Genomic DNA, 22,715 nt, shown 5'->3' with positions numbered 1-22,715 from the left:
TAGCAAAACTACTCTAAATTCTGTTTAAATGTGGAAAACTACAAGAGAATCAACAAACAAATGTGAAACCTATACATGTCTTTTTTTCCTGCAAATAAATAGAAAAAAAATTATTTAAATCCTAGAACCAGTCATATAAAGCTGTAGGTGTGATACATGGGCAATAGGTATGAGCGATATCGCAGCACTTCGTATTCTATTATGGCATCATCCTCTCAGGGCTCTCTAGAGCACCAACATCCTTTCAGGACAGCTAAATCACACTGGGTTGAAAAGCTCAGGAGAGGGCAAACATACAGACTAGTCTGGGAGTCCCCTCCTTTTCTTTCTCTTGCTTTATCCACAAGTACTTATAAAGGCAATGTATGTTTGCATGAGTTCCTCAGCAGTGCTGCTGTTCACCTTCATTTTGGCACCTGAGAATAAGGAAGGGAGAGTATCTCTGCTCAAACAATAGCCATCACTGTTTACATGTATGGGTTTTGTTAATGTTTCCTTTCAAAGGAGGATTTTGTTGAGGAAATTCTCCAGGTTTTTGAACACAAGTTACTACCAACTAGAAAGGAGGGCCTTAAACTAGGAATTAGAAAAGCAAGACTTTTCACAAGATAGGGAGCACACATATGTAAGGTAGGGAATATGATAGGGAATTTATAGAAGGAAGGTATTGCTAGCTGCATAAAATAGGGGCCAAGTAGCCTCAAGGCATTAATAGTTCCCAAATAGTACTAGTATTTTACGTATCACTGAAAGTTGTGGATATGCCCATTAATCCACCTGGAAGAGCATTTCTGCATTATCCCAAGTGTTATCAGCCATGATCTGAAGAGCATCTGTAAGATTACAAAGAAACAAGAAAAATCTTCTTTCATTAATGTGCCCTCTCCCCAAGAAAACACTAAACTAGTTGAATTAATAAAATGTACCCAATCTGGTAAGAACGTTCTGTAACATGTTGTGTGCAACCTGGCTTTAGCTCATTTTGTCAGAGGATTAATTTTTAGAAATGTAAGACTTTCATGTTAATCCCAGATAATAGTGCAGTTTGGTACACTAAAATAATCAGATTAGAGTGAATGTCAATGCAATTTGATTTTAAATGATGTGGAGCATGTTACTGGAACTATCACCCCCTCATTTTATGAAAGGATGACCTGGAAGAATGTCAGACAGGGTTCACCATGTCTCAAGAGCTGCAGACCTCTGCTTCAAGTCATCTTTAAAAATATGGCTTTGTTTATTCAAATACTGATTTTTGACAGCAAGTTAGCACAAGAATTTTAAAAATATGTGGACTTTATGAGAGCAATGGATGTGCAAATATTGTGTAAGAAACTGGTATATAAAATTACCTTCTACACATATACCACTGAATTACCATCTGCTACAACCAAATACCTGATTTATATTTTCAATAAAAAACCCACTACCCTACCTAGTCCTTACCACTAATTTGATTCATGTGCTTCCTTTCTGCATCTCCCTTGTTCCCTGTACCTTTACTGTGATTGGTTGCAGCAGGGCTAATGCCTATTTTATTTCTGGTTAATCTGATTAAGTAAGAACCTGGGATTGTGATGTCAGTGCATTAGTAGAAGGAAGTAATGCTTCCTGCAGGAAGGATGGCAATTTTGACCTTTTAGAAGCAGGTCATGATCTGACTGCAAGATGAAAATAGAGCAAGACAAACTGCAGTAATAATACCAACCCATTCTCCAGTAGCATAGTTCAAAGTAAGATTATGGCTCATGGACTGCAGGTAAGAAAGCATAATGCACTTATACTTGGTTATTTGATTGAAGGGAGCTTTGGGTGTGGGGGAGAGGTTAGCTTCAGCAAAAATAGTAGAACATTAGAAAAACTGACTAATGAAAGGCCTTGCTACTTATATTTACTCAGGAGAAAAACTGGCTTTTGGAAGAAAGGCATCTTAATAGACCTGATTTTTTTACAAACTTATGGCATTATTTATTTGACTTTAATATAACCATATTCATATTCTTTCATTCTGTGTTGATGAAATAATACTTATTTATGAATCTCTTTATTGTGTGTAATTGCTGTAGTTCATTTTGTTGTTTTTCCCCCCTTAAACTCAGAAACCTACATCAGTAAGTGAACGACAGATGAGACCAAATCTAAATTAAACAACTAATTGCTCAAGTTATAAGCTTGTGATTTAAAAATTTAATGACTTTGTGTGATAGTTTAGTAGATTGCTTTATTATAATGGGATGCTGCTGTATTATTTAGCATGTGCCACAATACAAATGCTTTTATGAGCCTGTAAGGTATATGCAGCATGTTGCTATGGTGATGTGGTGCTCAAACTGATGCAATCCTTAAGGTTCTGTTCATGACCCTTTCAGCAGACCTTAAATAGTGCTTCACACGTAGCAACAAAGAAGATATTAATGTAGCAGACATTGTTTGCACGAAATAGTCTCAATGAGCATAGTTGTTAACCACGTAAAAGGTACTAAACTGCACTGCTGGGGTAGCTATAAGCAGTAATCGCTATGCACACCTGTATGCTTCAAGATTAGCTTTATTCAATAGCTACGTTAACATGGACAGAGCTTATCCCTCACTTGAGCTGAACCAGTTGTGATGCCTCTCATCAAATGCAGCAGAAAGCTAAATTCATTGGCAACAAGGCCGAATTTTAACTCACTGTGCAGATGAAAGCCCAACTGCAAAAGCAAATTGTAAGGCTGAAGTCCATTAAATATGGCAATCGGTATCATGATTGGGCAAAAGAAAAACTGCTCAAGTCACAGGTAGCATAGTCGTTGCATTTCAGTTGCAGTTATGCAGAATGCAATAGAGACGGGGATCTTGGAGGGGAGCGCGGGGGGGAGAGGGATACAAAACCAAATAACCTACCCTACAGCAATTTTTAAACTGTTTCTCATGTCACTGACTATCCTTAAAGGTGCTTTTTCTGTACTCCAAATGAAAATGATGCTTATCTGTTCCAGTAGTCTCAAATAAACACTTATAACTTTGACCAATGCTTCTAATTATGTCCTCTTGTCACTGTTTCTTGTTGACAGAATCCCATATCCTGCATGTGTATTCTGTCTGTCACCACCAGCAACCTCACACAGGCAGAAATTAGCCCATTTCAAACTGGCCAACTGGGTTAATATAACACTCAAACAACAATAAGCAGTTCTGCACTGCATTAAAGTCTGCTTATAGATGCTACTATCTAGCCTCATGTACAGCTGGTATCAGTGTAACTGTCAGTATCTCTTCCAAGATTAATAAAGCACAAACTTAATTTGAAAACAGTCCTTCACCCCAGCTTTCACTTTGCTGACTTCAGCCATGAAGAAAATAGTAACTAACCAGACAAAATAGTACTGCTGACACTCTAAACAGTGCTCAACTGCAAGGCTATTCTGTAAGTTTAACTTGGAACACCAAGGCCTATCAATTTTGAGTACTTGCAGAATACGGTTAGTTCAGCCAGAATGAGATTTTACATGCATTGCCTTGTACTATGATAATCTGTTCTTGGAAATTCTTGTTAACACCTGTCTCTCTAGTTTTTATCTTTAAACAAAGTGGGTTATTTGTGGCCAATTTAAAATAAATGGCAGTAATTGATTATCTTATTTTTGTGGCTGCTCTGAGTTTTGCAAGTAATAACCTACTCCTGTTCCCTACAGTCCATTTTTCCTTTCTTCCTAAGCACTCATCTCTCCTATGCCAAAAAAGGAGAATTAAAAACAATTCATCTGTCTAAAGAGTTTGCAGGTGTTAACTCGTTTGTTAGCAATGCTTTATGCTATTATTGCCTAGTTCATAGATCTGTGCCATTAGTGCCCTGGTTTCAGCTGGGATACAGTTAATTTCCTTCCTAGTAGCTGGTACAGTGCTGTGTTTTGGATTTAGTATGAGAATAATGTTGGTAACACACCGATGTTTTAGTTGTTGCTGAGCGGTGCTTACACTAGTCAAGGACTTTTCAGCTTCCCATGCTCTACCGACTGAGAAGGCTGGAGGTGCACAAGGAGCTGGGAGGGGGCACAGCCAGGACAGCTGACCCCAACTGGCCAAAGGGACATTCCACACCATGGGACGTCAGGCTCAGCATATAAACAAGGGGAAAGCTGGCCGGGGGGCGGTGACCGCTGCTCGGGAACTGGCTGGGCATCGGTCAGTGGGTGGTGAGCAACTGCATTGTGCATCACTTATTTTGTATATTCTTATATGATTATTATTATTATTTTCCCTTCCTTTTCTGTCCTATTAAACTGTCTTTATCTCAACCCAGGAATTTTACTTTTTTTTTTTTCCGATTCTCTCCCCATCCCACCAGTGGGGGGGGGAGTGAGCAAAGAGCTGTGTGGTGTTTAGCTGCCTGCCGGGTTAAACCACAACAATTAGCAAGCTACCAAATCCTTGGTTTTGAGGCCTGTTTAGTAAAATCAAAGGATGTTTCACAGTTGGTACAAGGGTGTTACACATGCTAAGTCTGAGGGAAGAAGATTTACAGTCTCAGCAAAAATACTGAGTAAAACCACTCCTTTAAAACTTTGCCTTCTACTGAAACAGTTATCTACTTCATTGCTCAGTAAACAGACTATGTGCTGTTAGGAACATATGCTTCACCAAAGAAATCTGCATCATGCTGCACTCTTATTTTGAATTATACTGTATTGAGTTCTGTTGTATGCAACTGGTGTGTAGTTAACCTATTTTGCACTAGTGAAGCTTTGAGCCAGCTTTGAATTTTTCTTTCAATTAGTTCTGTATTTTTCAACAATAACAGGGCAACATTAGATGTGACAATCTCACTAATCTGAGTTTTTTTTTCTTAACTTATTTCTAATACTTATATATTAGCCCTCTTATTCACAGTTGTTTCTATCTCATATTTTTTCTTGCCTGCTTTTGTACCTCCACTTCATAAATGAACAAAGACCAAAGCATCCACTATGATCTTGAAGGGTGGTAGAATCCAAAGATATAGATCTGTTTGGGGTCAAAAGACTAATCAGAAGAGAAACCCAAATGTGTAGCCCAAATGAGAATATGTAACTTCTAGACATCCAGATACCTCTGGGTGCAACAGCCTGGAGCCAGAGTCTTGAAAAAAAGAACTGTAATTCTAAAGCCTGATGGCAAAAGGGTTAAGGCCCTGATCTGTGGGAAGTAGCTATGGCCTCTCCCCAGCCATGCTGAGGAGCAATCTGCTAGCAGGGCAAACAGCACAATGAGCTGAACTGCAGCTCAGCAGGTCTTTGGTTCCCACCTATGGGCACCCTCCGCAGCTTCTCTGCTTCCCACTACCATCTCAAAGCTTCTCCTTTGGGGTAAGTCATCTCCCCTGTCCCCTGAGACAGCTGATGGTTGGTATGTGCTTACCTCTGTCAAAAGTTCGGTTGTGTATTCACATTTAGGAGACTTTTTTTTCTCTTTTACACAATGGAAAAATGATGGTCAAGGTAGTGCAGCATCCTGAAGTCACCTGCTGACTGGAGATCAAGCTGTAATCCCAATCTATGTGCCTTAAATTTTAATTCTTACTTGTCTACCACATGAGCAAGCTACTGCGCTCTGCAGAAAGGGAAATGGAGAATACAAGGAGGGGGGTGGTTGTTGTTTTGGGTTTTTTGTGAGTTGATGATGGTTGAGAATTTCTCTTATAATGACTAGGGCGAAGTAATTATCCATTCACATCTCAGACAAGCATACTAGCTCCTGAATTATCAGACAGATTGTGAATTGTTCTATCAGAAGGTTCAAAAACTCTCAGATATATTTTTATTTTGACACATTATTGGGGGGTGTGTGTGGAGAGGAGTCTTTCTCTGCATTATCAGAGACTGGAAGATGTTTTCCTGTGTGGCTCTGTCTTTACTCTTAGACCTTTTTCCCTTTCACTTGCAGATAAGAGATGAAGAAAGTGGCTATAATAAAAATCTATTTTGCATTCCTAAGCATTATGAAGAAGATTTAGAAAGAGTCTTCATTCCTCATGGACTCATCCTGGACAGGTATGAGGATAATCAACAAAGAGTAGTGATAGTGATGCCAGTGATCCATTTCCCTCCAAATGAGAAGACTGATGCTCTACCCTGCATAGCCCATGAGAAACATGGAAACCCTGCAGCTATAACACTTGTGTTCTGGAGTTTAATACAAGAGGAGTTTTATGGAGAGGATTCCTCTACAACCCCAGTTAAGTTTCCATGTTATCTCGCATATATTTAAGCTTTCCTCTCCTGCATTGTTTAGATATATGGATTAAATCAACGGTATGTATAGTGGAATAGGCATCTTGTGAACTGCAAGTATGTAACTAACTTTCCTATGTCTTAATGTGGTTATAAAAACTTAACAGCAAGATCAGAATTTTAACTTGGACTTTGCTTAATATATGGACAAACAAATATGATATGCAAAACACTTTAAAGGATTTGTTTTTTTCCTTCCAGGACAGAACGTTTGGCTAGAGATATCATGCAAGATATGGGAAGCCATCACATTGTTGCACTCTGTGTCCTTAAAGGAGGCTATAAATTCTTTGCTGATTTGCTGGACCATATAAAAGCACTAAATCAAAACGGTGACAAATCTGTGCCTATTACTGTGGATTTTGTTAGAATAAAAAACTACTGTGTAAGCAACTTTCTTTTCCTTGGAAAATTGACTCTCCTTCAAAATTGACAATCTTATTCAGATTGACATTCTGAATACTGGTAGTTTACATGAAAACTCCACGAAAATTGAGTTTATGCATATATCCTGTTCAAAGCAACTTAATTTATTACATACTGAAAAGCAACTGATTTACCGATCTGCCCCAATGATCAGATGGATATTGTATATTCACTGGAATTAACATATAGCAGAACACTGAACATGACAAAGCCTGGGTCAGGTCTCCCAATGTCTTCCTCTCCAGCCCAAAGCTTCCATACAGGTTCTACTCTGTCTTTACCATGGCACCCTTTGGTGGGAGGGAGTATGGAGAGGAGTTTAGCATCAGAGACTTGCTATTGTCTCTCTCTGCATTATTTTTTTTATTCTTACAGATAATATTGGAGAGATGTTTTTTCATAATCTATGTGTTGCGGAACAGGTATCTTTTGCCTGAATCAATCGTAGTTGGCCTGAGCCAACTACTGTAAAGCAATGACTTTTGCTATTTTTTTCTGTTTTTTCTTCTCCCCTCTTTGAAGGCTAGAGCTCTGTGCACTGATCAGAATTTACCCCATGCGAAATACAACAGTTTACAATCCTATAAATGTTTAATGGAATTCTAAAATAAATCTGTGGTAACAAAACAGCTAAAAGCAATGATGTCTATTCCATGAATATGGATGTACTCTTGTTCCATGCAAACATCTTCACTTTCTCCTCCTGCTCTCAGCAGCTTAAAAGCTGTTTTACACAGCACTCCTTCAGTAAAGTTGCAAGTGTCATTTGATAGGCAAAAAGCAAGAGCAGCACACCATTCATACACATACAAGATAATACTTTTGAGCATGTTTTATGTGACTTCTCTCTCTTCTTTCTCCTAGAATGATTCACCTACAGAAAAAATCAGTATTGTTGGAGAAGAACTGTCTACACTAAATGGGAAGGTATGAATTAGCATCTTCAGCTTTTAAGGGGAAAGAACAGTTCTTGTGTATCTTCCAGGAAGTCCATCTTTACGAAGAATTAGATACTACATATTTACAGCCACTTAACACTGGTTTAAAATGCCATGCTTTGAAACAGAGAGTAATTCCCACTGATCTCAGTGGAAACTTAACGTGATCAGTACTGAATGCTTTTAAAGGTCCTATTCCACTTTTTATCCCACAGCCCCCAGAAATGAACCATCTTAAACTGACTCATGTAGTATGGTTTTAGAATGCTATTGCTATACATAGAATAATATATAAAACCTGACGTAGGTGGCTTTCTCAAATATTTTATGCTTCTATAAATACTTACAGAATGACTCTTCAGAAAGTACTAAAATAATGTAAGTAAAGTGACAAGCTCCTTTGAAAATCAGTTGCAACTTACTTGTAAATGAACTTTGTAGAGCAAACTTTTCCTGGCTGTATAATTCACTGAATGTTGCTATGTAAATATTTTCTTTTCTTTCTTTCCCTACATGATCTTTTCCAGAATGTGTTAGTAGTAGAGGTAAGTAGAGATTGGAGGGGCGGGGGGGGACACAACACAACATGGACTTCTTTCTCCCCATTTTGCAAGTTAATACCTATTGCATATAAAACAACAATTTTACTGTGCTGCCAGGGTTGCTGGCTGGTTTTTATGCTTTAAAATAATCCACTGACAGTCTGTTTTTTCTTTCAGACTCAGAGGATAATTTATTTTTTTCTCTTTCAGGACATTATTGAGACTGGAAGAACAATGAAAGCGCTACTTTCAAAACTAAAAGACAACAAACCAAAGATGGTAAAAGTTGTAAGGTATAATGATATGGCCACTTACTAATGTATTGTAACGAGAAGATATAGCAAAATCATTTAGGTGAATAGTTAGTGTATGCTGATGAGTGTTTGGTTTTTGTTTGGTTTGAAGTTTGAGGGAAGAGGAAGTAAAAGCAAGAAGCAATCCTTGTCCAGCTGGTAAAAAACTAAGTATTTATTAAACTGGGAAACTTACATACATACTCATTTTAACAATGAAGGTGGTAATGCATAAAAAAGGTTTCCTGGCTCTTTTTGCATAATCCATAAAGTCTGATGGATTCCCTATTTCCTATCTCCTTATGACTGAAGGAAATTCAGCTCTTTCCATAGGTTTCCTAACACCTTCTCAGTTGCCTCAATATTAGAATGACAACACTCAGAATTTTTCTTAATATCCTCAGTCATACAGGTTTTCAGAATCTAAGAGTTTGTCAGCACTTACTTTTATGTACCAGTTATGCTCCTCCCAGTGAATATCCAGGAGCTTCTCAGTTTCTTCAGAAGTGCACAGGAAAAGCAAGAATGAGTATGACTTTGTGGAAGAAATTGTAGCGACATTGCAGTTTGTCCTCTTCTCCCTGCCCCTGCTGCCCCCACTAAAATCTTTACATGCCACTTGAACTTGCTTACCTGTCTGTGCTATTCTAGTTTGCTGATACATTGCTACATGAAAAAAATAATTATTTGGGGCACAGAATTGAAGAGAACTGAACGTAAAACAATAGTGTCATTTGGACCTTCAGAATGAACCTAGATCAGACCCTTTGCTTCTTCCTCAATTATAAGGCTGAACACTACTTCTTTCTGTTACGGTAATCTCATAGTTTTAATTTAACTGCATGATTGTAGAAGCTTATGGGGGGGGGGGGGTGGGAGAAGTGAAGTATACAGCTTAGAGCAAGACATATTTTAAAAAACATAACCTTCCTTGCTCTGCCTTACAGCCTGCTCATTAAAAGGACACATCGAAGTCCAGGTTACAGACCAGACTGTAAGTATCGTGTTTTTCTGGTTGTCCAAAACACAATCTCATAACTTCACTTCATGCAGTAAGTCTGAAAGCTGGCATATAAGTTTCAGGAAGGCCAAGAGAAATGGGGAGAAAATACATAAAAACTTGTAAAGTGATGACCAGCTATCCCATGCTGAAACCTCATGACAACCTTCCCCCCCGCCCCGGTTGGTCTGAGTGCAGGTTTGGCTATTTGTTACCAGATACCAGAAACAGAATCAAACCTTAACTTTTTTTTGTTTGACTTTGACACTAAAAGGCACTTGTTTTGATGCTGCATTACACTTGCCTTGTTTTCAAACTGAAAATCCCTACTGAGTTGCAGTGCATCATGAGACTACCTCATAAGTAGGTTTTCAATAATTATTTTGTTCTTAAAATACATTGTCTTAACATTTTAATTGTACTACTAACTGATGGGGATGGTATAGATTCTAACCTCCGTCATCAATTTACGGTTCTGATTCTTAAAGAAGCATGCTAAGTACCTTGAAAGCAAGATGATGTATTTGTTAGGTATTACTCTTAAATAGCTGAAGCCTGTGTTGAATACAAACTGTAGTTAAAAGCTATTTACACCACTCAAGTACAAAAAGAATTATATTTTGTTACAGATATAGGCTTTGAAATTCCAGATAAATTTGTGGTTGGATATGCTCTTGACTATAATGAATACTTCAGAGATCTAAACGTAAGTACATACATGTGTGCCTCAACTGTTACATATACAGCTGTTACCACAGGTAACCAGCAAGAATATTAGCTTGTACTAGAAGCTTCTCAACAATTAACAAAACTTCAAATCTGACTAGAAACTTCCATTAAAAGGGCAAAAACATTATTAACATGCCAAGCTGATAATTCAATGTAAATGCGTAAGAACTTGTTTATGCCCTACCTTTTTATGAATCTACTTCACAAGTCTCGCGGCCCAGCCGTGCGGTACAGTATTCTCAATCCTCCAGGATGGCTGGCAGCATACAAGCTGCTGGCCCCATCTGAAAAGAAAGTAACTTCTAATTTTGCTTTGACTTCATATTTGTCTGTCTTAGTGAAATCCTATGTTGCTCTTTTCTAGCCAAGTCTTTAAGATGGCTGTGTGGGGACTGTGTGTGCAAAGGTTTTTCCTATGCTGTATAACATGTTCATCAAGATTTTTTTTTTTTTTTTTTCCCCCCTTTGTTCCATTATAGTCTCCTTAGGCTGCACTGAGTAGTAGACTTGGAAAGAGCATATGATAGAAAGAGCTGATCTTTTTTTTTTTTTCCCCCTCCATAGTTTTCAAAAGCACTTTCTTAAATCTGGTTAAGTGGAAAAGTTTTTCCCTTGAAGGTCTTTTTAGTAAGACAAACCAGTTCTGTTAAAGATGCATAATGGATCTATGCAAAGCAATATGAAGAAGGATACAATAATTGAACAAACCTGATCTCTTCAGAATGTACAAATCTATAAATTACAGATGAGCTTGGAAGCAATATTAACAACTAAATTTTACTGCAAGTAGTAAACTTGCAGCCAAACTTGCAAAGATTACTGTTCCGCTGTGTTTTCCTTACAATGCTAGGAATACGACTGAAAATCATTCTTGCATTTTCTTTGAAGGTAAAGATTAACTAAAGTTTTACCACTCTTTTTTTTTTTTTAGCACATCTGCATTCTGAAAGAGAAAGCGAAAGAGAAATATAGGATCTGATAACCTCAGTCTTCTGGAGCAACAGTTCAGTGGCATGTACAGCTGTGTAGATGAATAATAATAAGTAATCTACTAATTGTGCTCTTTACTGAAGAACTACGTTTTCTAAAGATACTATTCTATATATTTTTCCTATAATGATTATGTAGAACAGCTTAAAGGTAAGCAAGTCCTGTTCAAGATTCAGTGAAACCTGAACAGAACACTGGCCACAAAATGGGTATTATATTCTGCTGGAATCACAGGAGACAGAGTCAGGACATGTACATGTGTATGTAATTATGTTTGGGTTTTATTTACTATATTGTCCTGGTTTTGGCTGGGATAGAGTTAATTTCCTTCCTAGTAGCTGGTACAGTGCTGTGCTTTGGATTTAGCATAGAATAATGTGATAACACACTGATGTTTTAGTTGTTGCTAAGCAGTGCTTAAACTAAGTCAAGGACTTTAAAGCTTCCCATACTCTGCCAGTGAGGAGGTGCACAAGAAGCTGGAAGGGGGCACAGCCAGGACAGCTGACCCAAACTGCCCAAAGGGACATTCCATACCATGGGATGTCATGCTTGGTATATGAGCTGGGAGGAGTTGGCTGGGGGGCAGCGATTGCTGCTTGGAGATGGGCTGGGCGTTGGTTGGCGGGTGGTGAATGGTTGCATCACTTGTTTTTCCTGGGTTTTGTTCCTCTCTCTATTGTTGTTTTACTTTTCATTACAATTTATTATTTTATTTCAATTATTAAACTGAAAACCCACGAGTTTTCTTACTTTTGCTCTTCTAATTCTCACCCTCATCCCATGGTAGGGGGAGGGTGAGCAAGTGGCTGTGTGGTGCCTGGCTGCTGTCTGGGATTAAACCACAAAGTAACACATCATGTGACTGTATATAAACTGCAGTCACTTTTATATGTGAGCTTGTGTGTGTAAATATATATACACGTACTTTATGTAACAAATAGGCTGAATAAGCATTTAAGGAGCAATTTAAGTCAACTGTACAAAGTGGAAAACACATTTGGTTCTTTAGCTTAATGCAATGAAAAAAAAGTAAACATTAAGGTAACTATACTGAGATTAGTTCTTATACATTCCATGTAACCTGGGGTGCTGTGTCTTGTTTTTTGAGGGAAGAGATCACATGTTGATTGTACCACTGTGGTGTTACTTGAAATGCAGGTGACAGTGATTACTAGCTGTTAAGGCTGGATGATAAACCATTACAGCAGGAAATTACTTCTGCTAGTCATGTCCCTAATGAGAACTGGAAGTTAAATTTTACTGCCCAGAAACTGCACCAAGCTTGAGCCAGTCTCTGACACCTCACTGCTTCCTACCTGCACTAAATAATTAAAATAAGTTCCGAGACCTTGGGCCTTTTTCCCCTCGTAGGGGGAAAAGAGCTAGGCATCTGTTTTCAAGAGGGTCTGTTGATGTCCTTTAGCTTTGGAGAGGCCTGAGCTACAGCTGACCAAGGCTTCGATAGGTGTGCCATGGCGCTTTCCAGAGACCCCTGGGAGCCGGAGGCTGTCATCTGTCATGTTATCCGACCCTCAAAGCGCCTGACAGGAGGAATACTGGCGCCTGTATGAACAGAACCCTTACCTAAGGCAATGGGAACGGCTCATACTGGAACCCAGCGCCAGCCGCTCGCTGCCGCCGCCCTTGACCCTCCGAGGGCGGGCCACGGACGCCGCTCGGCGGGGCGCGACGCCAAACCGCTCGGCGGCTCTCTGTTTTTCCCGGCTGGAGCGAGGACTGCCGGCAGCCAACGCCGCCCTTCTCCTAAACGCAGCCCGGGGAGCCCGCCGCGGGCGCCTCGCTGGCCCTGGGAAGGGGCCCTGCGCGCCGCCCCGCCCGGCCCTCCCCTCAGCGCCCGCCCCGGGGGCGCGTGACGCCGGCCGGAGAGCGGGAACGCCGCGCGCAGCCGTCCCGTGGGCGCCCCCTCGCGTGGCCTGCCCGCCGCCAATCAGAAGGCGGAGCCCGGCGATCTCGCGTGTTGATTGGAGGGACTGGCCGTCGGTCACAGGGGGGACGGGAGGCGACGGGAAAGGGAAAAGTCCGCTCTCGGGTCGGGGGCGCCAAAGATGGCGGCTGCGGAGCGGGAGGATGAGCTGGAAAGGTAGCGGTCGTCCCTGGCCCTTCCTCCGCTGCCCGTGGGTGCTGCCCCGCCCGCAGCCCCCGCTGTCCCCGCCAGCGGCGGGGAAAACCCGGAAGGCAGGCAGCAGAGAGGAGAGACCTTCCTGGGCCCTGCGGGAGGGGAAGGCGGTGTCTACAGCGCCCCCTGTCGGCCGGGGGTGGACAGCCGCCCCGCCGCCGAGCCCTGCGCGGGTCCGCCGGCAGCAGGCCCGGGCGGCGGCAGGGCGGCGAGCGGCGTGTCGGCGGCCCGCCGCAGCGGCTGCCGGCGCCCGTTGTGTCCAGCTCCGTGGAAAAACGCCTCCCCCCTTGCCTGCTGGGGCGCTGGGAGCCGGGGTACGGGCTCGGGATGTCACGGCGCTCCTTTCCGTTTGCTTCTAGAAAGAGTGTAAAAGAGAAAGCCGTGCTCCGCTTGAGGGAGTTCGATGTTGGGGACAAGTTCTCCCGCTTGCCGCTGCCCAAAGCCTCTGTCCTCCTGCCGCTGATGGTGAGGGAGGGGAAGCTGCACTTGCTGCTCACGGTCAGGTCGATGCAGGTAGGTGAGCCGGGGCCGAGGCTGAGGCCGAGGCCTGCCGCGGCGCAGCCCCTGCCGTCCGCAGAGCCGAGCTCTCCGAGGGACACGAGTGAAGCATCGGCGAGATCGCGCACAGGGGAACGCTCGCCGTGTTCTCCCTCGGGTGTTCGCCCACGTCCCATCCTTACCACACGTTCTAGGGCCTGCTGTTCAAACTCCAGTCCAGGCAGCACGCCCAAGGTGACAAGCAGATGCTTTTCTATACCGATGACTGGTATTTACATGCTGGAAAAATGCCAGATACCCAGAAACCTGTGACAGTAAAAGATGATTTCCAGATCAGAAAAGGAAATTTTGATTGTTCACTATGACTTCAATAAGAAAACTGACAATGCAGTGCAGCTCTTACTAATGTGACTTTCCAATCTATATTTAATATTACTCTTCTCTCCCTTTCCTATACGAAAGGAAAGGCAACAACCTAAGTCCCCCAGAACTCTTCTGCCAGCATTTTGTTTTCTTCTATAAGCTCTTTTACAGCTCTTGTTTTTCACCCCTCCCCATCGACTGCCTGTATTCAGAGATTATTTACTTGTCTGTTTTTTTGTTGCTGAAAAATGGAAGTTTTTTGGGTCTTGCTTAGAAATTTTAAGACCCTAATAATTATAGTTACTTAGCTGATAAACTGTTTGTAAATGGGCTTTTTGCTGATCTTCGATGCGCAAGCCTATTGCTATAATGTACTTAAAGGTATGTTATTTAAATGTGTATTTTAGAAGTTCTTGCTCTTACGTTGAGTATTTTAATCTCACTATCCAAGTTGTCTGTCTAGATTCATCTGTCAGTCTCTTACTCAAGCAAGATGATGAAAAATGTAAATTTTGAAGTTATGTACAGTGTGAATTACACAACACTGTACAAGTGATATGTGTATTTCTGATATGAGGGTTTATGGATTAGTTGAGTATAGGCCCAACGTTTTTTTGTGTAGCTCTTGATAAGGCATATTTCTTCTGATGTGCAGAAACTTCTTACCGCCATTTCCAGCTTCTTTGACTAGAAAGATAAATCCAACATAAAGTGCAATATGAACAAGTGTCTGTGTGGATCCGAGAAGAAATGTAAAACTTGTTACATTTAACAGTAGTACTCCTTTAAATTCTAGCTGAGAAGATCACCAGGGGAAGTGTGTTTTCCAGGAGGTAAAAGTGAAGCAATTGATAAAGATGAAATTGATACTGCTCTCCGAGAAGCTAAAGAAGAAGTGGGACTCCAGCCAGAGAAGGTGGAAGTCATCTGTAGGCTTGTGCCTGGAATTGATAAAGTAAGCAATAAACTGAGTAAGTCAGCATATCATTAGAAAATAAGCTTGGGTTATTTTCTTTTGTAAGGTTGATAATGACCTTTTCAAACCTGTAACTGTAAATAACCACTGCTTCTTAAAGCGTGCAGCCTGTGTTGCCAGCAGAGCGAATGGAAGAGATTCTTGCTCTGTATTTGGTATTTGTGAGACCACATGTGGTGTACCATGTCCAGTTATGGACACACCGGAGTACCAGAAAGACAGTGGTAAACTGGCAGGAGCCTCGTGGAGAGCCACGAAGATAGGAAGGGGGCTGGAGCACATGGATTATGAGGAGAGACTGAAAGAAGTGGGTTTGCTCAGCCTGAAGAAGAGAAAGCTAGCAGGGGATCTAATTGTTCTCTTCAAGTACCTCCAGGGTGGTTACAGAGAAGGTGATATCAGACTCTTCTTGAGGTAATGGACATAAGCAGTAACAAATGAAATTTTCATGAGATAAAATTTTAAAATAAAGAACATTCTTTTACTTGGTACAAACTTAGTGTTTGGGGGTTTTTGTTGTTTTTTTTTTCTTTTAGATGAATCATTTGGTAACACCAGTTGTAGGATTTATAGAGGATACGTTCCAGGCCATTCCTAATCCAGATGAAGTGAGCAACGTTTTTATCGTGCCATTGGAGTACTTTGTCAAGCCCTTAAATTACAAGACCTTGCCTTACAAAACCTCATCTGGTCACTTAAGTTGGGTGCACTGCTTTACATATGACGACCATGAACATAAAATGTCATTCAGGATATGGGGACTTACTGCACACTTTGCTGTATTTCTTGCTCTTGTAATTTTTGGAAAGAGACCTACCTTTGAAGTTGATTATGATCTTGACAACTTAATTTCATCCTCTGAGAATAACTTCATGAATTTATATGCATCTTTATATGAAAGGAAAAAGAGTAATCTATGACAAACTGGTCTGGCAATTAATTTATATTGAAGGAGGAAAAAGGTTTTTGTTTATTCCCTTTGTACCTATTATTTGATTGAATTTCACACTTGAATTTCTTCTGAATTGGGAACTTACTAAAATTTATTTTTAAATAATCTTTCTAAGTTGACAAGCCCTAACTAGATTCATACAATTTTTAATCTGTTTTCGAGTTGCCAAAAGCACATGGTATTTTTGATGGACTTAATGTACAGATTTGGAAGATCTATTTCAGTTTCTGCCTTTATTTTGTGTGATCTAAGACACTTTCTGTGGTTTGCCTTCTGTATAATGAGATAATACTATTTTACCTAATTTTTGTCTGTTTGAATTAGAATATGAAAACTTTTGGGGATTTGCCTGTCTCTTACTGTGTGGCATACTACATACGGACAACATAATGCATACAGTCTTGCTTGGTATCTTTAAGCACTTAGAAATGCACAATAAAATACAAAAGATGGCAAGTGCTTTCACAGCCTTATTTTGTGTTGGCTGGGCTTGTGGAGGGAAGAGGGAGGTTTAATGAGTTTTATTACTCTTGCTCAATTTAACATTTCTCACACGGAAATTCTGTAGGCTATGGAAAACTTAGTATACAGGCAACAGTACCGAACTTTGCTTTTCAGCATCTTGTTAGCATCACTCGCTCAGCTCCAGAGGGAGTCATCTTAAGGAAAGAAAAGTGGAGTTGAGTATTCATGAGGACTAAAATGCTTATCCGTAGTTGAATCTTTACCAGTCATCCTGACAGTGTCAGATACTTGATGTTCTTTGTGCTATGAATCCTTGTTTCCTCATTGCTGGTGAACTAGCAGCTTATTCATAGTGGTCGTGATCTTTTTGCCAAATAGTTAAGTTTTTAAAAGCATGATCGACTTAGGCTGGATTTGAGATGTACTTTGCAAGTAAACAAGTTACCAGTCCGTAAACAGCTGATCTTCTCTGAGTAACAAGTGTGAGCTGAAAGCATTCAGTGTCTCTCAGAATCACGTGCCCTAGTGCTGGTTTTGAGTAAGATGAAGAAAAACACTCAGTTGTTCTTCTGGGTGTTAGCACTTTGTGCTCCTCGTCTATTCACTAATGGATACAAGTGTGATAAAAAAGTTGCTGGCAGTTCGTATGAACTGTGCTGTAATTGAGTAGAAGTCAGATTTTTACATTAAGCAGCTTTTGTAGTATACTTGAAGTTAGCTGTGACTTTACCAAAATGCATCCTTTTTACAAATAAATGTTTCCCAAGTATGGCTTGAATAGCTAATTATCATTTTCTAGGAAACCCAATTCCAAGATTTTTTTTTTAGCTTCTGGTAATTGCATTCATAACACTCTTCAGCTGCTGTGCTAGGATGGTAGCATTTAGGCACTGAAATATCAGCTTGTGTTTGGCTGGTAATGGCAGCATGACCTTTTACTGAAGGAGAGAAAGATGCTGGAGTTGCACTCAGCTGACAGAGGTGCACCAAAACAAATCAAGGTTAAAATCAATGCAAATCCTCTTGCAAGGACTGAGTTTCCCTTTGCCTCCTCTCCCTGCTACAACTGTGCAATGCTTACTATTTGCCTCTTCCCAGAGGCAATTCAGTGGTAGGTATTCTACTACAGTATTCTGCCTGAAATATTCTTTATGCTGTGGCATTAAAGGAGTACAAGATTGGCAATCAGAATACTGGGTTGGAAAAGGCCTCAAGAATTAGCCTAATCTCTTGCTACCTAAAGATGGAATCAGATACATGATGTTCTGATAAATACCTAATTTTTTCTTAAGCTTCCCTGGACAATCCATTGTAGTCCTTTTAGCCATCCTTAGTTTGTCTAACTTAACAGATACTAGTTGTAGCGAGGAACACTTACTTCTTGTACATAGCAGAATGGTGAATAGCTCGTTTCCTTAGTCACTTTCTGTGCTCCTGAAAACTACATCGCTGTGTCTTCCTGAGGCATCTTTAGACTTAATGATCGGATTCCTTTGGGTTTTTTTGTCAGTCACATTTTGTACACCTCTTGTCATTTTTGTTGCTTTCCAGAATCTTCAGTGAATCTTCCTCCCCCATTTCCCCCCCCCTACCAAATATGTGATAATCAAACCTGGTCATACTATTCTAGTTAACTATTTATTTGGGTTGGATAGGACAGGATTACTTCACAGCTCCTTTTTATATATCCCATTGTGATTGCTGTTTGTGAAGCAGCATGGTGATACTGACTCATACTCCACTTCTTCCACTAAAGTTGCCTCATCCTTTTCTGAAAAAGCTGCCAGTTGTTCCTATATTTGTATTTATTGCATTCTGTATTTGAACAGTTGATTATTCCTACCAAATGTAGCACTTTGCATTTGTCCTTATTGAATTACATCCTCATTTTTTCAAAACAAATTGTAATGATCTACTACCGTGTTTTTCAGACATTTCCATTTTGCTGTTATCCTCAAGTTCAACGAATATATTTTCTGTTTCATTTACAACTTAGAGTAAGCACACTCAGAACAGGCCTCTGCAGAATCCCAATTTGTAATAGCCACTTTGACAATGAATTACTAACTACTGTGTGTGGTTTTCTAACCAGCTGTGTAACGTACTAATATTAGTTTCCGGTAGACCAGCCCTTCTTAGGTTGTACACAGGAACATTAGGCAGGGCTATATCCAAAACTTGAGGATTTATAGTTCTCCCTATACACCAAGCCTGTTACCTGCCCCACAGAGGAGGTAAACACATTTGTTAAAAACAGTTCATAGGAGAAAGACAACAGTTGCTACGTATGTCCTTGTTAATTAAAGTACTTATGTAAAGGTTATTTGTTCTGATATCTTCCCAGGAATTGGAACAATTTGTATGAGTTATCCAGTTCTTCCACAGTTTGCCTTTTCCCATCCTCTGTTAGGGACAAAGATAAAGTTCCCTAAGTTTCAAAGATAATTGCTAATAATGTTGAGATTGGTTCTTAAGAGAATGACTGTCACATTGGGACGTTCAAAAGATTTGGCCAGCTTGAACATTTTAGCATATCTAAATACTATCAAACCTTTCATATTCCCACATTAGGTCTTTTGGCGCCTGTGTTAATTATATTTGATACCAGTTGACTTTTTAAGTTAAAAGAAAAAAAGACTTTTTATTTTTTTGGCTAGGGTAAAATACTTGGAGAAGTAGTAGCCATATTTATGAAGAACGACTTTATTTTTCATTATTAAACCCTTGTGAAATTGTTAAAACATTTTTAAAAGCTTAACTTTAAACTCTTCATCATATTCATATCCTCAGTGGTTTCTCTCAATGCTAATGTATGCAGGAAAAGTAACTAATTAAGATAAGAACATTGTTAATTAAAATAGAGCAAAGCAATTAGACCTTTGATTAGTAAACAAAACGGGTACCAAGAGACATAATTTCTAACTTACCATCCTCCTCTGTTCCCAGCAGACTTTTTTCTTCTCCATCTCTCAACCAGATCTGGCTCAGAAATTGTACAAATTGTACAAATTCAAACCTTTGTTTGTTTTTCTTTCTCTTTTTTTAAACATTGTGTGGAACTGTAAGGACAGCAACAACAATTACAGCTGTTGCTCCTTTTAGCAAATGCAAATCTTCTTGATTTTTGAATCAAATCAACCATTTGAACTAGTTGAAACACAAAACTTACAGAGGTCCAACCAAAAATGCTTGAGTGATTTGCAGTAAAACCACTGGGGCTTCGTGCTTCACAAAGTGAATTGCGTGCTACATAATTTTACTGACATTAGTTTTGAAATTTGGGAAGTACTTTCTTAACTTGAAAGACTCATTCTTTATTTAGATACCCATCTGGGATTTGAGTGCCCAAAAAACTCCTTTGCGCACAAAAAGAATAGAAAGAAATTTAAGTGCTTGTTACTAGAACTGCAATTCTGCAAGTTGCACATTTACGAATGGGAAATTGTTTCATTGGGCAATCTTCAGATAAAATTCTTCCACAGTTTTTGAGCCAGAAACTAGAACGTGACTCCCTCCAACCTAGGCAGCCCTCCTAACCAATCCATGTCGTGTTCGTAGTCTCTTTCCTACCTTCAAGAGGTAAGGAGTGGAGAGTGCCCTAGGCAGAGCATCGTGAAGTGTGGTTGATACAGGCATTTTTCAGCATACTACCTCTGAAGTATGAGAGAACTGGAAGTGTGTAACCCTCACTCCTCCTGGATAAGTGCCCTGTGTAGTTAAATAGTGTACTAAAGGGAAGTTGCAGCTGCTCTGCACCTCATGTTTTTCAAGGAGAGTGTACTGTGCCTTGTTTGTGTGAGAACAAACTCATGAAAAGATGGATCCTCCGGGGAGGTGAATCTTTCCCTGGGCCTTGGGCTGCGGGGAAGCTGTGTAAACTTAAAAGGGAAAAGATCTAGCAAATGTGCTGTTCTGAGAATTTCCTGTTGGAAAATGCTGTATTCTGCCCTTAAACTGGTTCACGGCCCAGGACAATTAGCTCTCCCTTGTGTTGTATACAAAAGTTTAAGCATCTAAAAAAGGCCCTGGTTTTTGTTCAGTGGGCCAGGTGCTCTACAGTTTGACGCTGCAGTGTTACAGGGCCTCAGTTCCTTTTCAGATCTGTTGTTAAAGTCATGTAACAAAGCACTTATCAAGACCTGGGTGTCCCAGTGTTCTCTCTTACTGGTCCTGTGTTATACCCAAATATTATTAAAATAGATTTGTATCTACTTTTATTTTGAATGTGGTGATTTTAAAGGACAGCTTTACTTGGAATTATTGATTGCAAATGCATTTATGCCTTGTTTGTTTTAAGTATGGTATGTTAATATAGCTTCCGATCTGAAAAAGTGTTTTATACATACGTATTTACCCTTTGCACTTTTTCTTACAAACAAATCACCAAGGCCATTGCTCAGTTGAAAAAAGGTATTAAAAATATATTCCAGATTACAGTCTCTAGCTATGGGATAAGTAATGCTAGCATGACAGTAAAATGAGTGCAAAGGCTTGTATCAGAACAAGAAAATTACTGATATGATATAAAATTAAAAATAAGTGGCATACAGTTTAATGTGAGTTGTTAGTCATTCTTTTCGTTAACGTGCAGTGATTCAGCATTTAACATGTCTATATTTTTGAGTGCTCAAATAATCAGGCTTTTGGTATTTAACGTGAACATTTAACATTTATATATATTTGATATGTAAATTGGTATTTAACAATTATAACCATATCGAAAAAAATAATGAAAATTACTTTTAAAAGGATATAGTATATTTATGAGTTTACAGCATTGCTGTGCGTGGGAAAAACACAAAATGTTCATTTCGTTTCAAGAAGTTCAGTGTATGCTGCTCAATTAAAATGCATGTCACTTGCATAGCTAGAGTTCATGCAGGGTTAAGGCAGTTATAGTTAGATGAGAATGTAAATATTCAAGAAAGGAGATTATTTATATTCAGCCTATGCCTAAATCATATATATAAAATAGAAAATCTGGAGGTGTTTTGTCTTTCAAGAAAAACCTCATGTGAGTGCTTACATGTCAATATGTATGTGATGTAACTACAGTGATTCTTTTTTTTTGTAGGTTGCCATAGCAATGCAGTTTTCACAACAGTACATGTTAAACCATCTCCAGTTAAAAAAAAAAAGAGTTATAGTAAAAAGGGTCATTAGGTAATCCCTATTTCCCTCTAACCTTATCTTTTCCCAAAATGTAATCTAAGAAATAAGGAAGACAGAAAAAGGAATCGCACTTGTTTCTGATTCCTTGCAGAAGCTATAAGCCTGTAGGCAGAATGCTCACTTAGTGTATGGGATTCTGAGTTTCAGCATAAATTTCTTTATGCTTTATGATGTTAATTAAATTTACTATACTGTATGGTTGCCTGTTACTTAGTACTTCAGATTTAGGGTAGGTTTTGTTTGTTTTTCAAAATGAAAAGTACGTGTGCTAGGAAGGAAAACATCCAAGTAATAATGAAACATTAATGAAGAATAATCATGCTGTTTGTCAGAATGTGCTGCAGGGGAAAGATTGTGCACTGGCTAGCAATAGACTCATTATTGTGAGCACATTTACCTCTTCTCATCCTGAATTCTCTAATCCTTTAGACTGTCCAGTCATGACCATTTATTGACCTATGTCTGTCTTGATCTTCACTCTATTATAAACTACATTTGGAATATATTTTATTAAAGATATACCCCTACAATTCATCCTGCAGCTGCTGCAGTGCTTGACCGCTAGCACAGGTGCTTTAAAACATTTGCACAGCTGTTCTTCAAGTGCTGGCATCCCCTTTTATGCCTATAGTAAAATCCAGAACTACTGGCAACAAACAGGAACTGTTCTTCAGAGGAAAGCTAAATTTGTCTTTGAGCCCTGCTGTAGATCATAATGCTCTTCCAGAGCCCCGGTAAGAGTCAGATATCCAGTTGTTGAAATGGATATGAATAATTCCAGGCAAAGAACTCTATACATGTTTGAAGGATTAAGGACATAGTGATGTAAATCTGTATTCAGATGGATTTGTATATAGAAACAAACACCTGTAGAAAAGGGGATGACAAACAGGACGATTAAATAGTGTTTAGTTTATTCTCTATTTTAGAGAAAATTAATGAAACTATTTTGTTGTTCTAGTAGTTTAATTGCTGCAGAT

The 22,715-nt window shown here is 39.6% G+C and overlaps 2 protein-coding genes across 4 annotated transcripts; both read left to right on the top strand.

The window, feature by feature from the left end:
• The first annotated feature begins 1,741 nt into the window (after positions 1-1,741).
• On the top strand, positions 1,742-11,158 carry LOC143165399 (hypoxanthine-guanine phosphoribosyltransferase-like). The gene is made up of 9 exons (XM_076348823.1): positions 1,742-1,759; positions 5,905-6,011; positions 6,453-6,636; positions 7,542-7,604; positions 8,143-8,160; positions 8,368-8,450; positions 9,398-9,444; positions 10,080-10,156; positions 11,111-11,158. The coding sequence occupies exons 1-9, from the start codon at positions 1,742-1,744 to the stop codon at positions 11,156-11,158; spliced, it is 645 nt and encodes a 214-aa protein (XP_076204938.1).
• A 2,008-nt stretch (positions 11,159-13,166) lies between these two features.
• On the top strand, positions 13,167-16,555 carry NUDT7 (nudix hydrolase 7). 3 transcript variants are annotated; one of them, XM_076349082.1, is made up of 5 exons: positions 13,169-13,273; positions 13,669-13,822; positions 14,967-15,125; positions 15,247-15,560; positions 15,683-15,767. In XM_076349082.1, the coding sequence occupies exons 1-5, from the start codon at positions 13,239-13,241 to the stop codon at positions 15,684-15,686; spliced, it is 666 nt and encodes a 221-aa protein (XP_076205197.1). In that variant the 5' UTR covers positions 13,169-13,238; the 3' UTR covers positions 15,687-15,767. The 3 variants fall into 3 exon arrangements, with proteins under 3 accessions (XP_076205196.1, XP_076205197.1, XP_076205198.1); XM_076349081.1 differs by lacking the exon at positions 15,247-15,560 and having other exon boundaries at positions 13,167-13,273; positions 15,683-16,555; XM_076349083.1 differs by lacking the exon at positions 15,247-15,560 and having other exon boundaries at positions 13,216-13,273; positions 13,673-13,822; positions 15,683-16,555.
• The last annotated feature ends 6,160 nt before the right edge of the window (positions 16,556-22,715 follow it).

This window comes from Aptenodytes patagonicus, chromosome 11 (genome assembly GCF_965638725.1).
Source record: "Aptenodytes patagonicus chromosome 11, bAptPat1.pri.cur, whole genome shotgun sequence".
NCBI lineage: Eukaryota > Metazoa > Chordata > Aves > Sphenisciformes > Spheniscidae > Aptenodytes > Aptenodytes patagonicus.
The sequence above is the reverse complement of the archived record's forward strand: the minus strand, read 5'-3'. Positions and strand labels throughout refer to the sequence as shown.

Excerpts from the sequence above, each read along its gene's own strand:
- LOC143165399 (XM_076348823.1), top strand. Across the intron at positions 6,637-7,541 it reads TTAGAATAAAAAACTACTGT|AATGATTCACCTACAGAAAA; the intron begins GTAAGCAACTTT and ends TCTTTCTCCTAG. Across the intron at positions 9,445-10,079 it reads TCCAGGTTACAGACCAGACT|ATATAGGCTTTGAAATTCCA; the intron begins GTAAGTATCGTG and ends ATTTTGTTACAG.
- NUDT7 (XM_076349081.1), top strand. The coding sequence starts at position 13,239 with ATGGCGGCTGCGGAGCGGGAGGATGAGCTGGAAAG. Across the intron at positions 13,274-13,668 it reads CGGGAGGATGAGCTGGAAAG|AAAGAGTGTAAAAGAGAAAG; the intron begins GTAGCGGTCGTC and ends GTTTGCTTCTAG. Across the intron at positions 13,823-14,966 it reads TCACGGTCAGGTCGATGCAG|CTGAGAAGATCACCAGGGGA; the intron begins GTAGGTGAGCCG and ends TTTAAATTCTAG.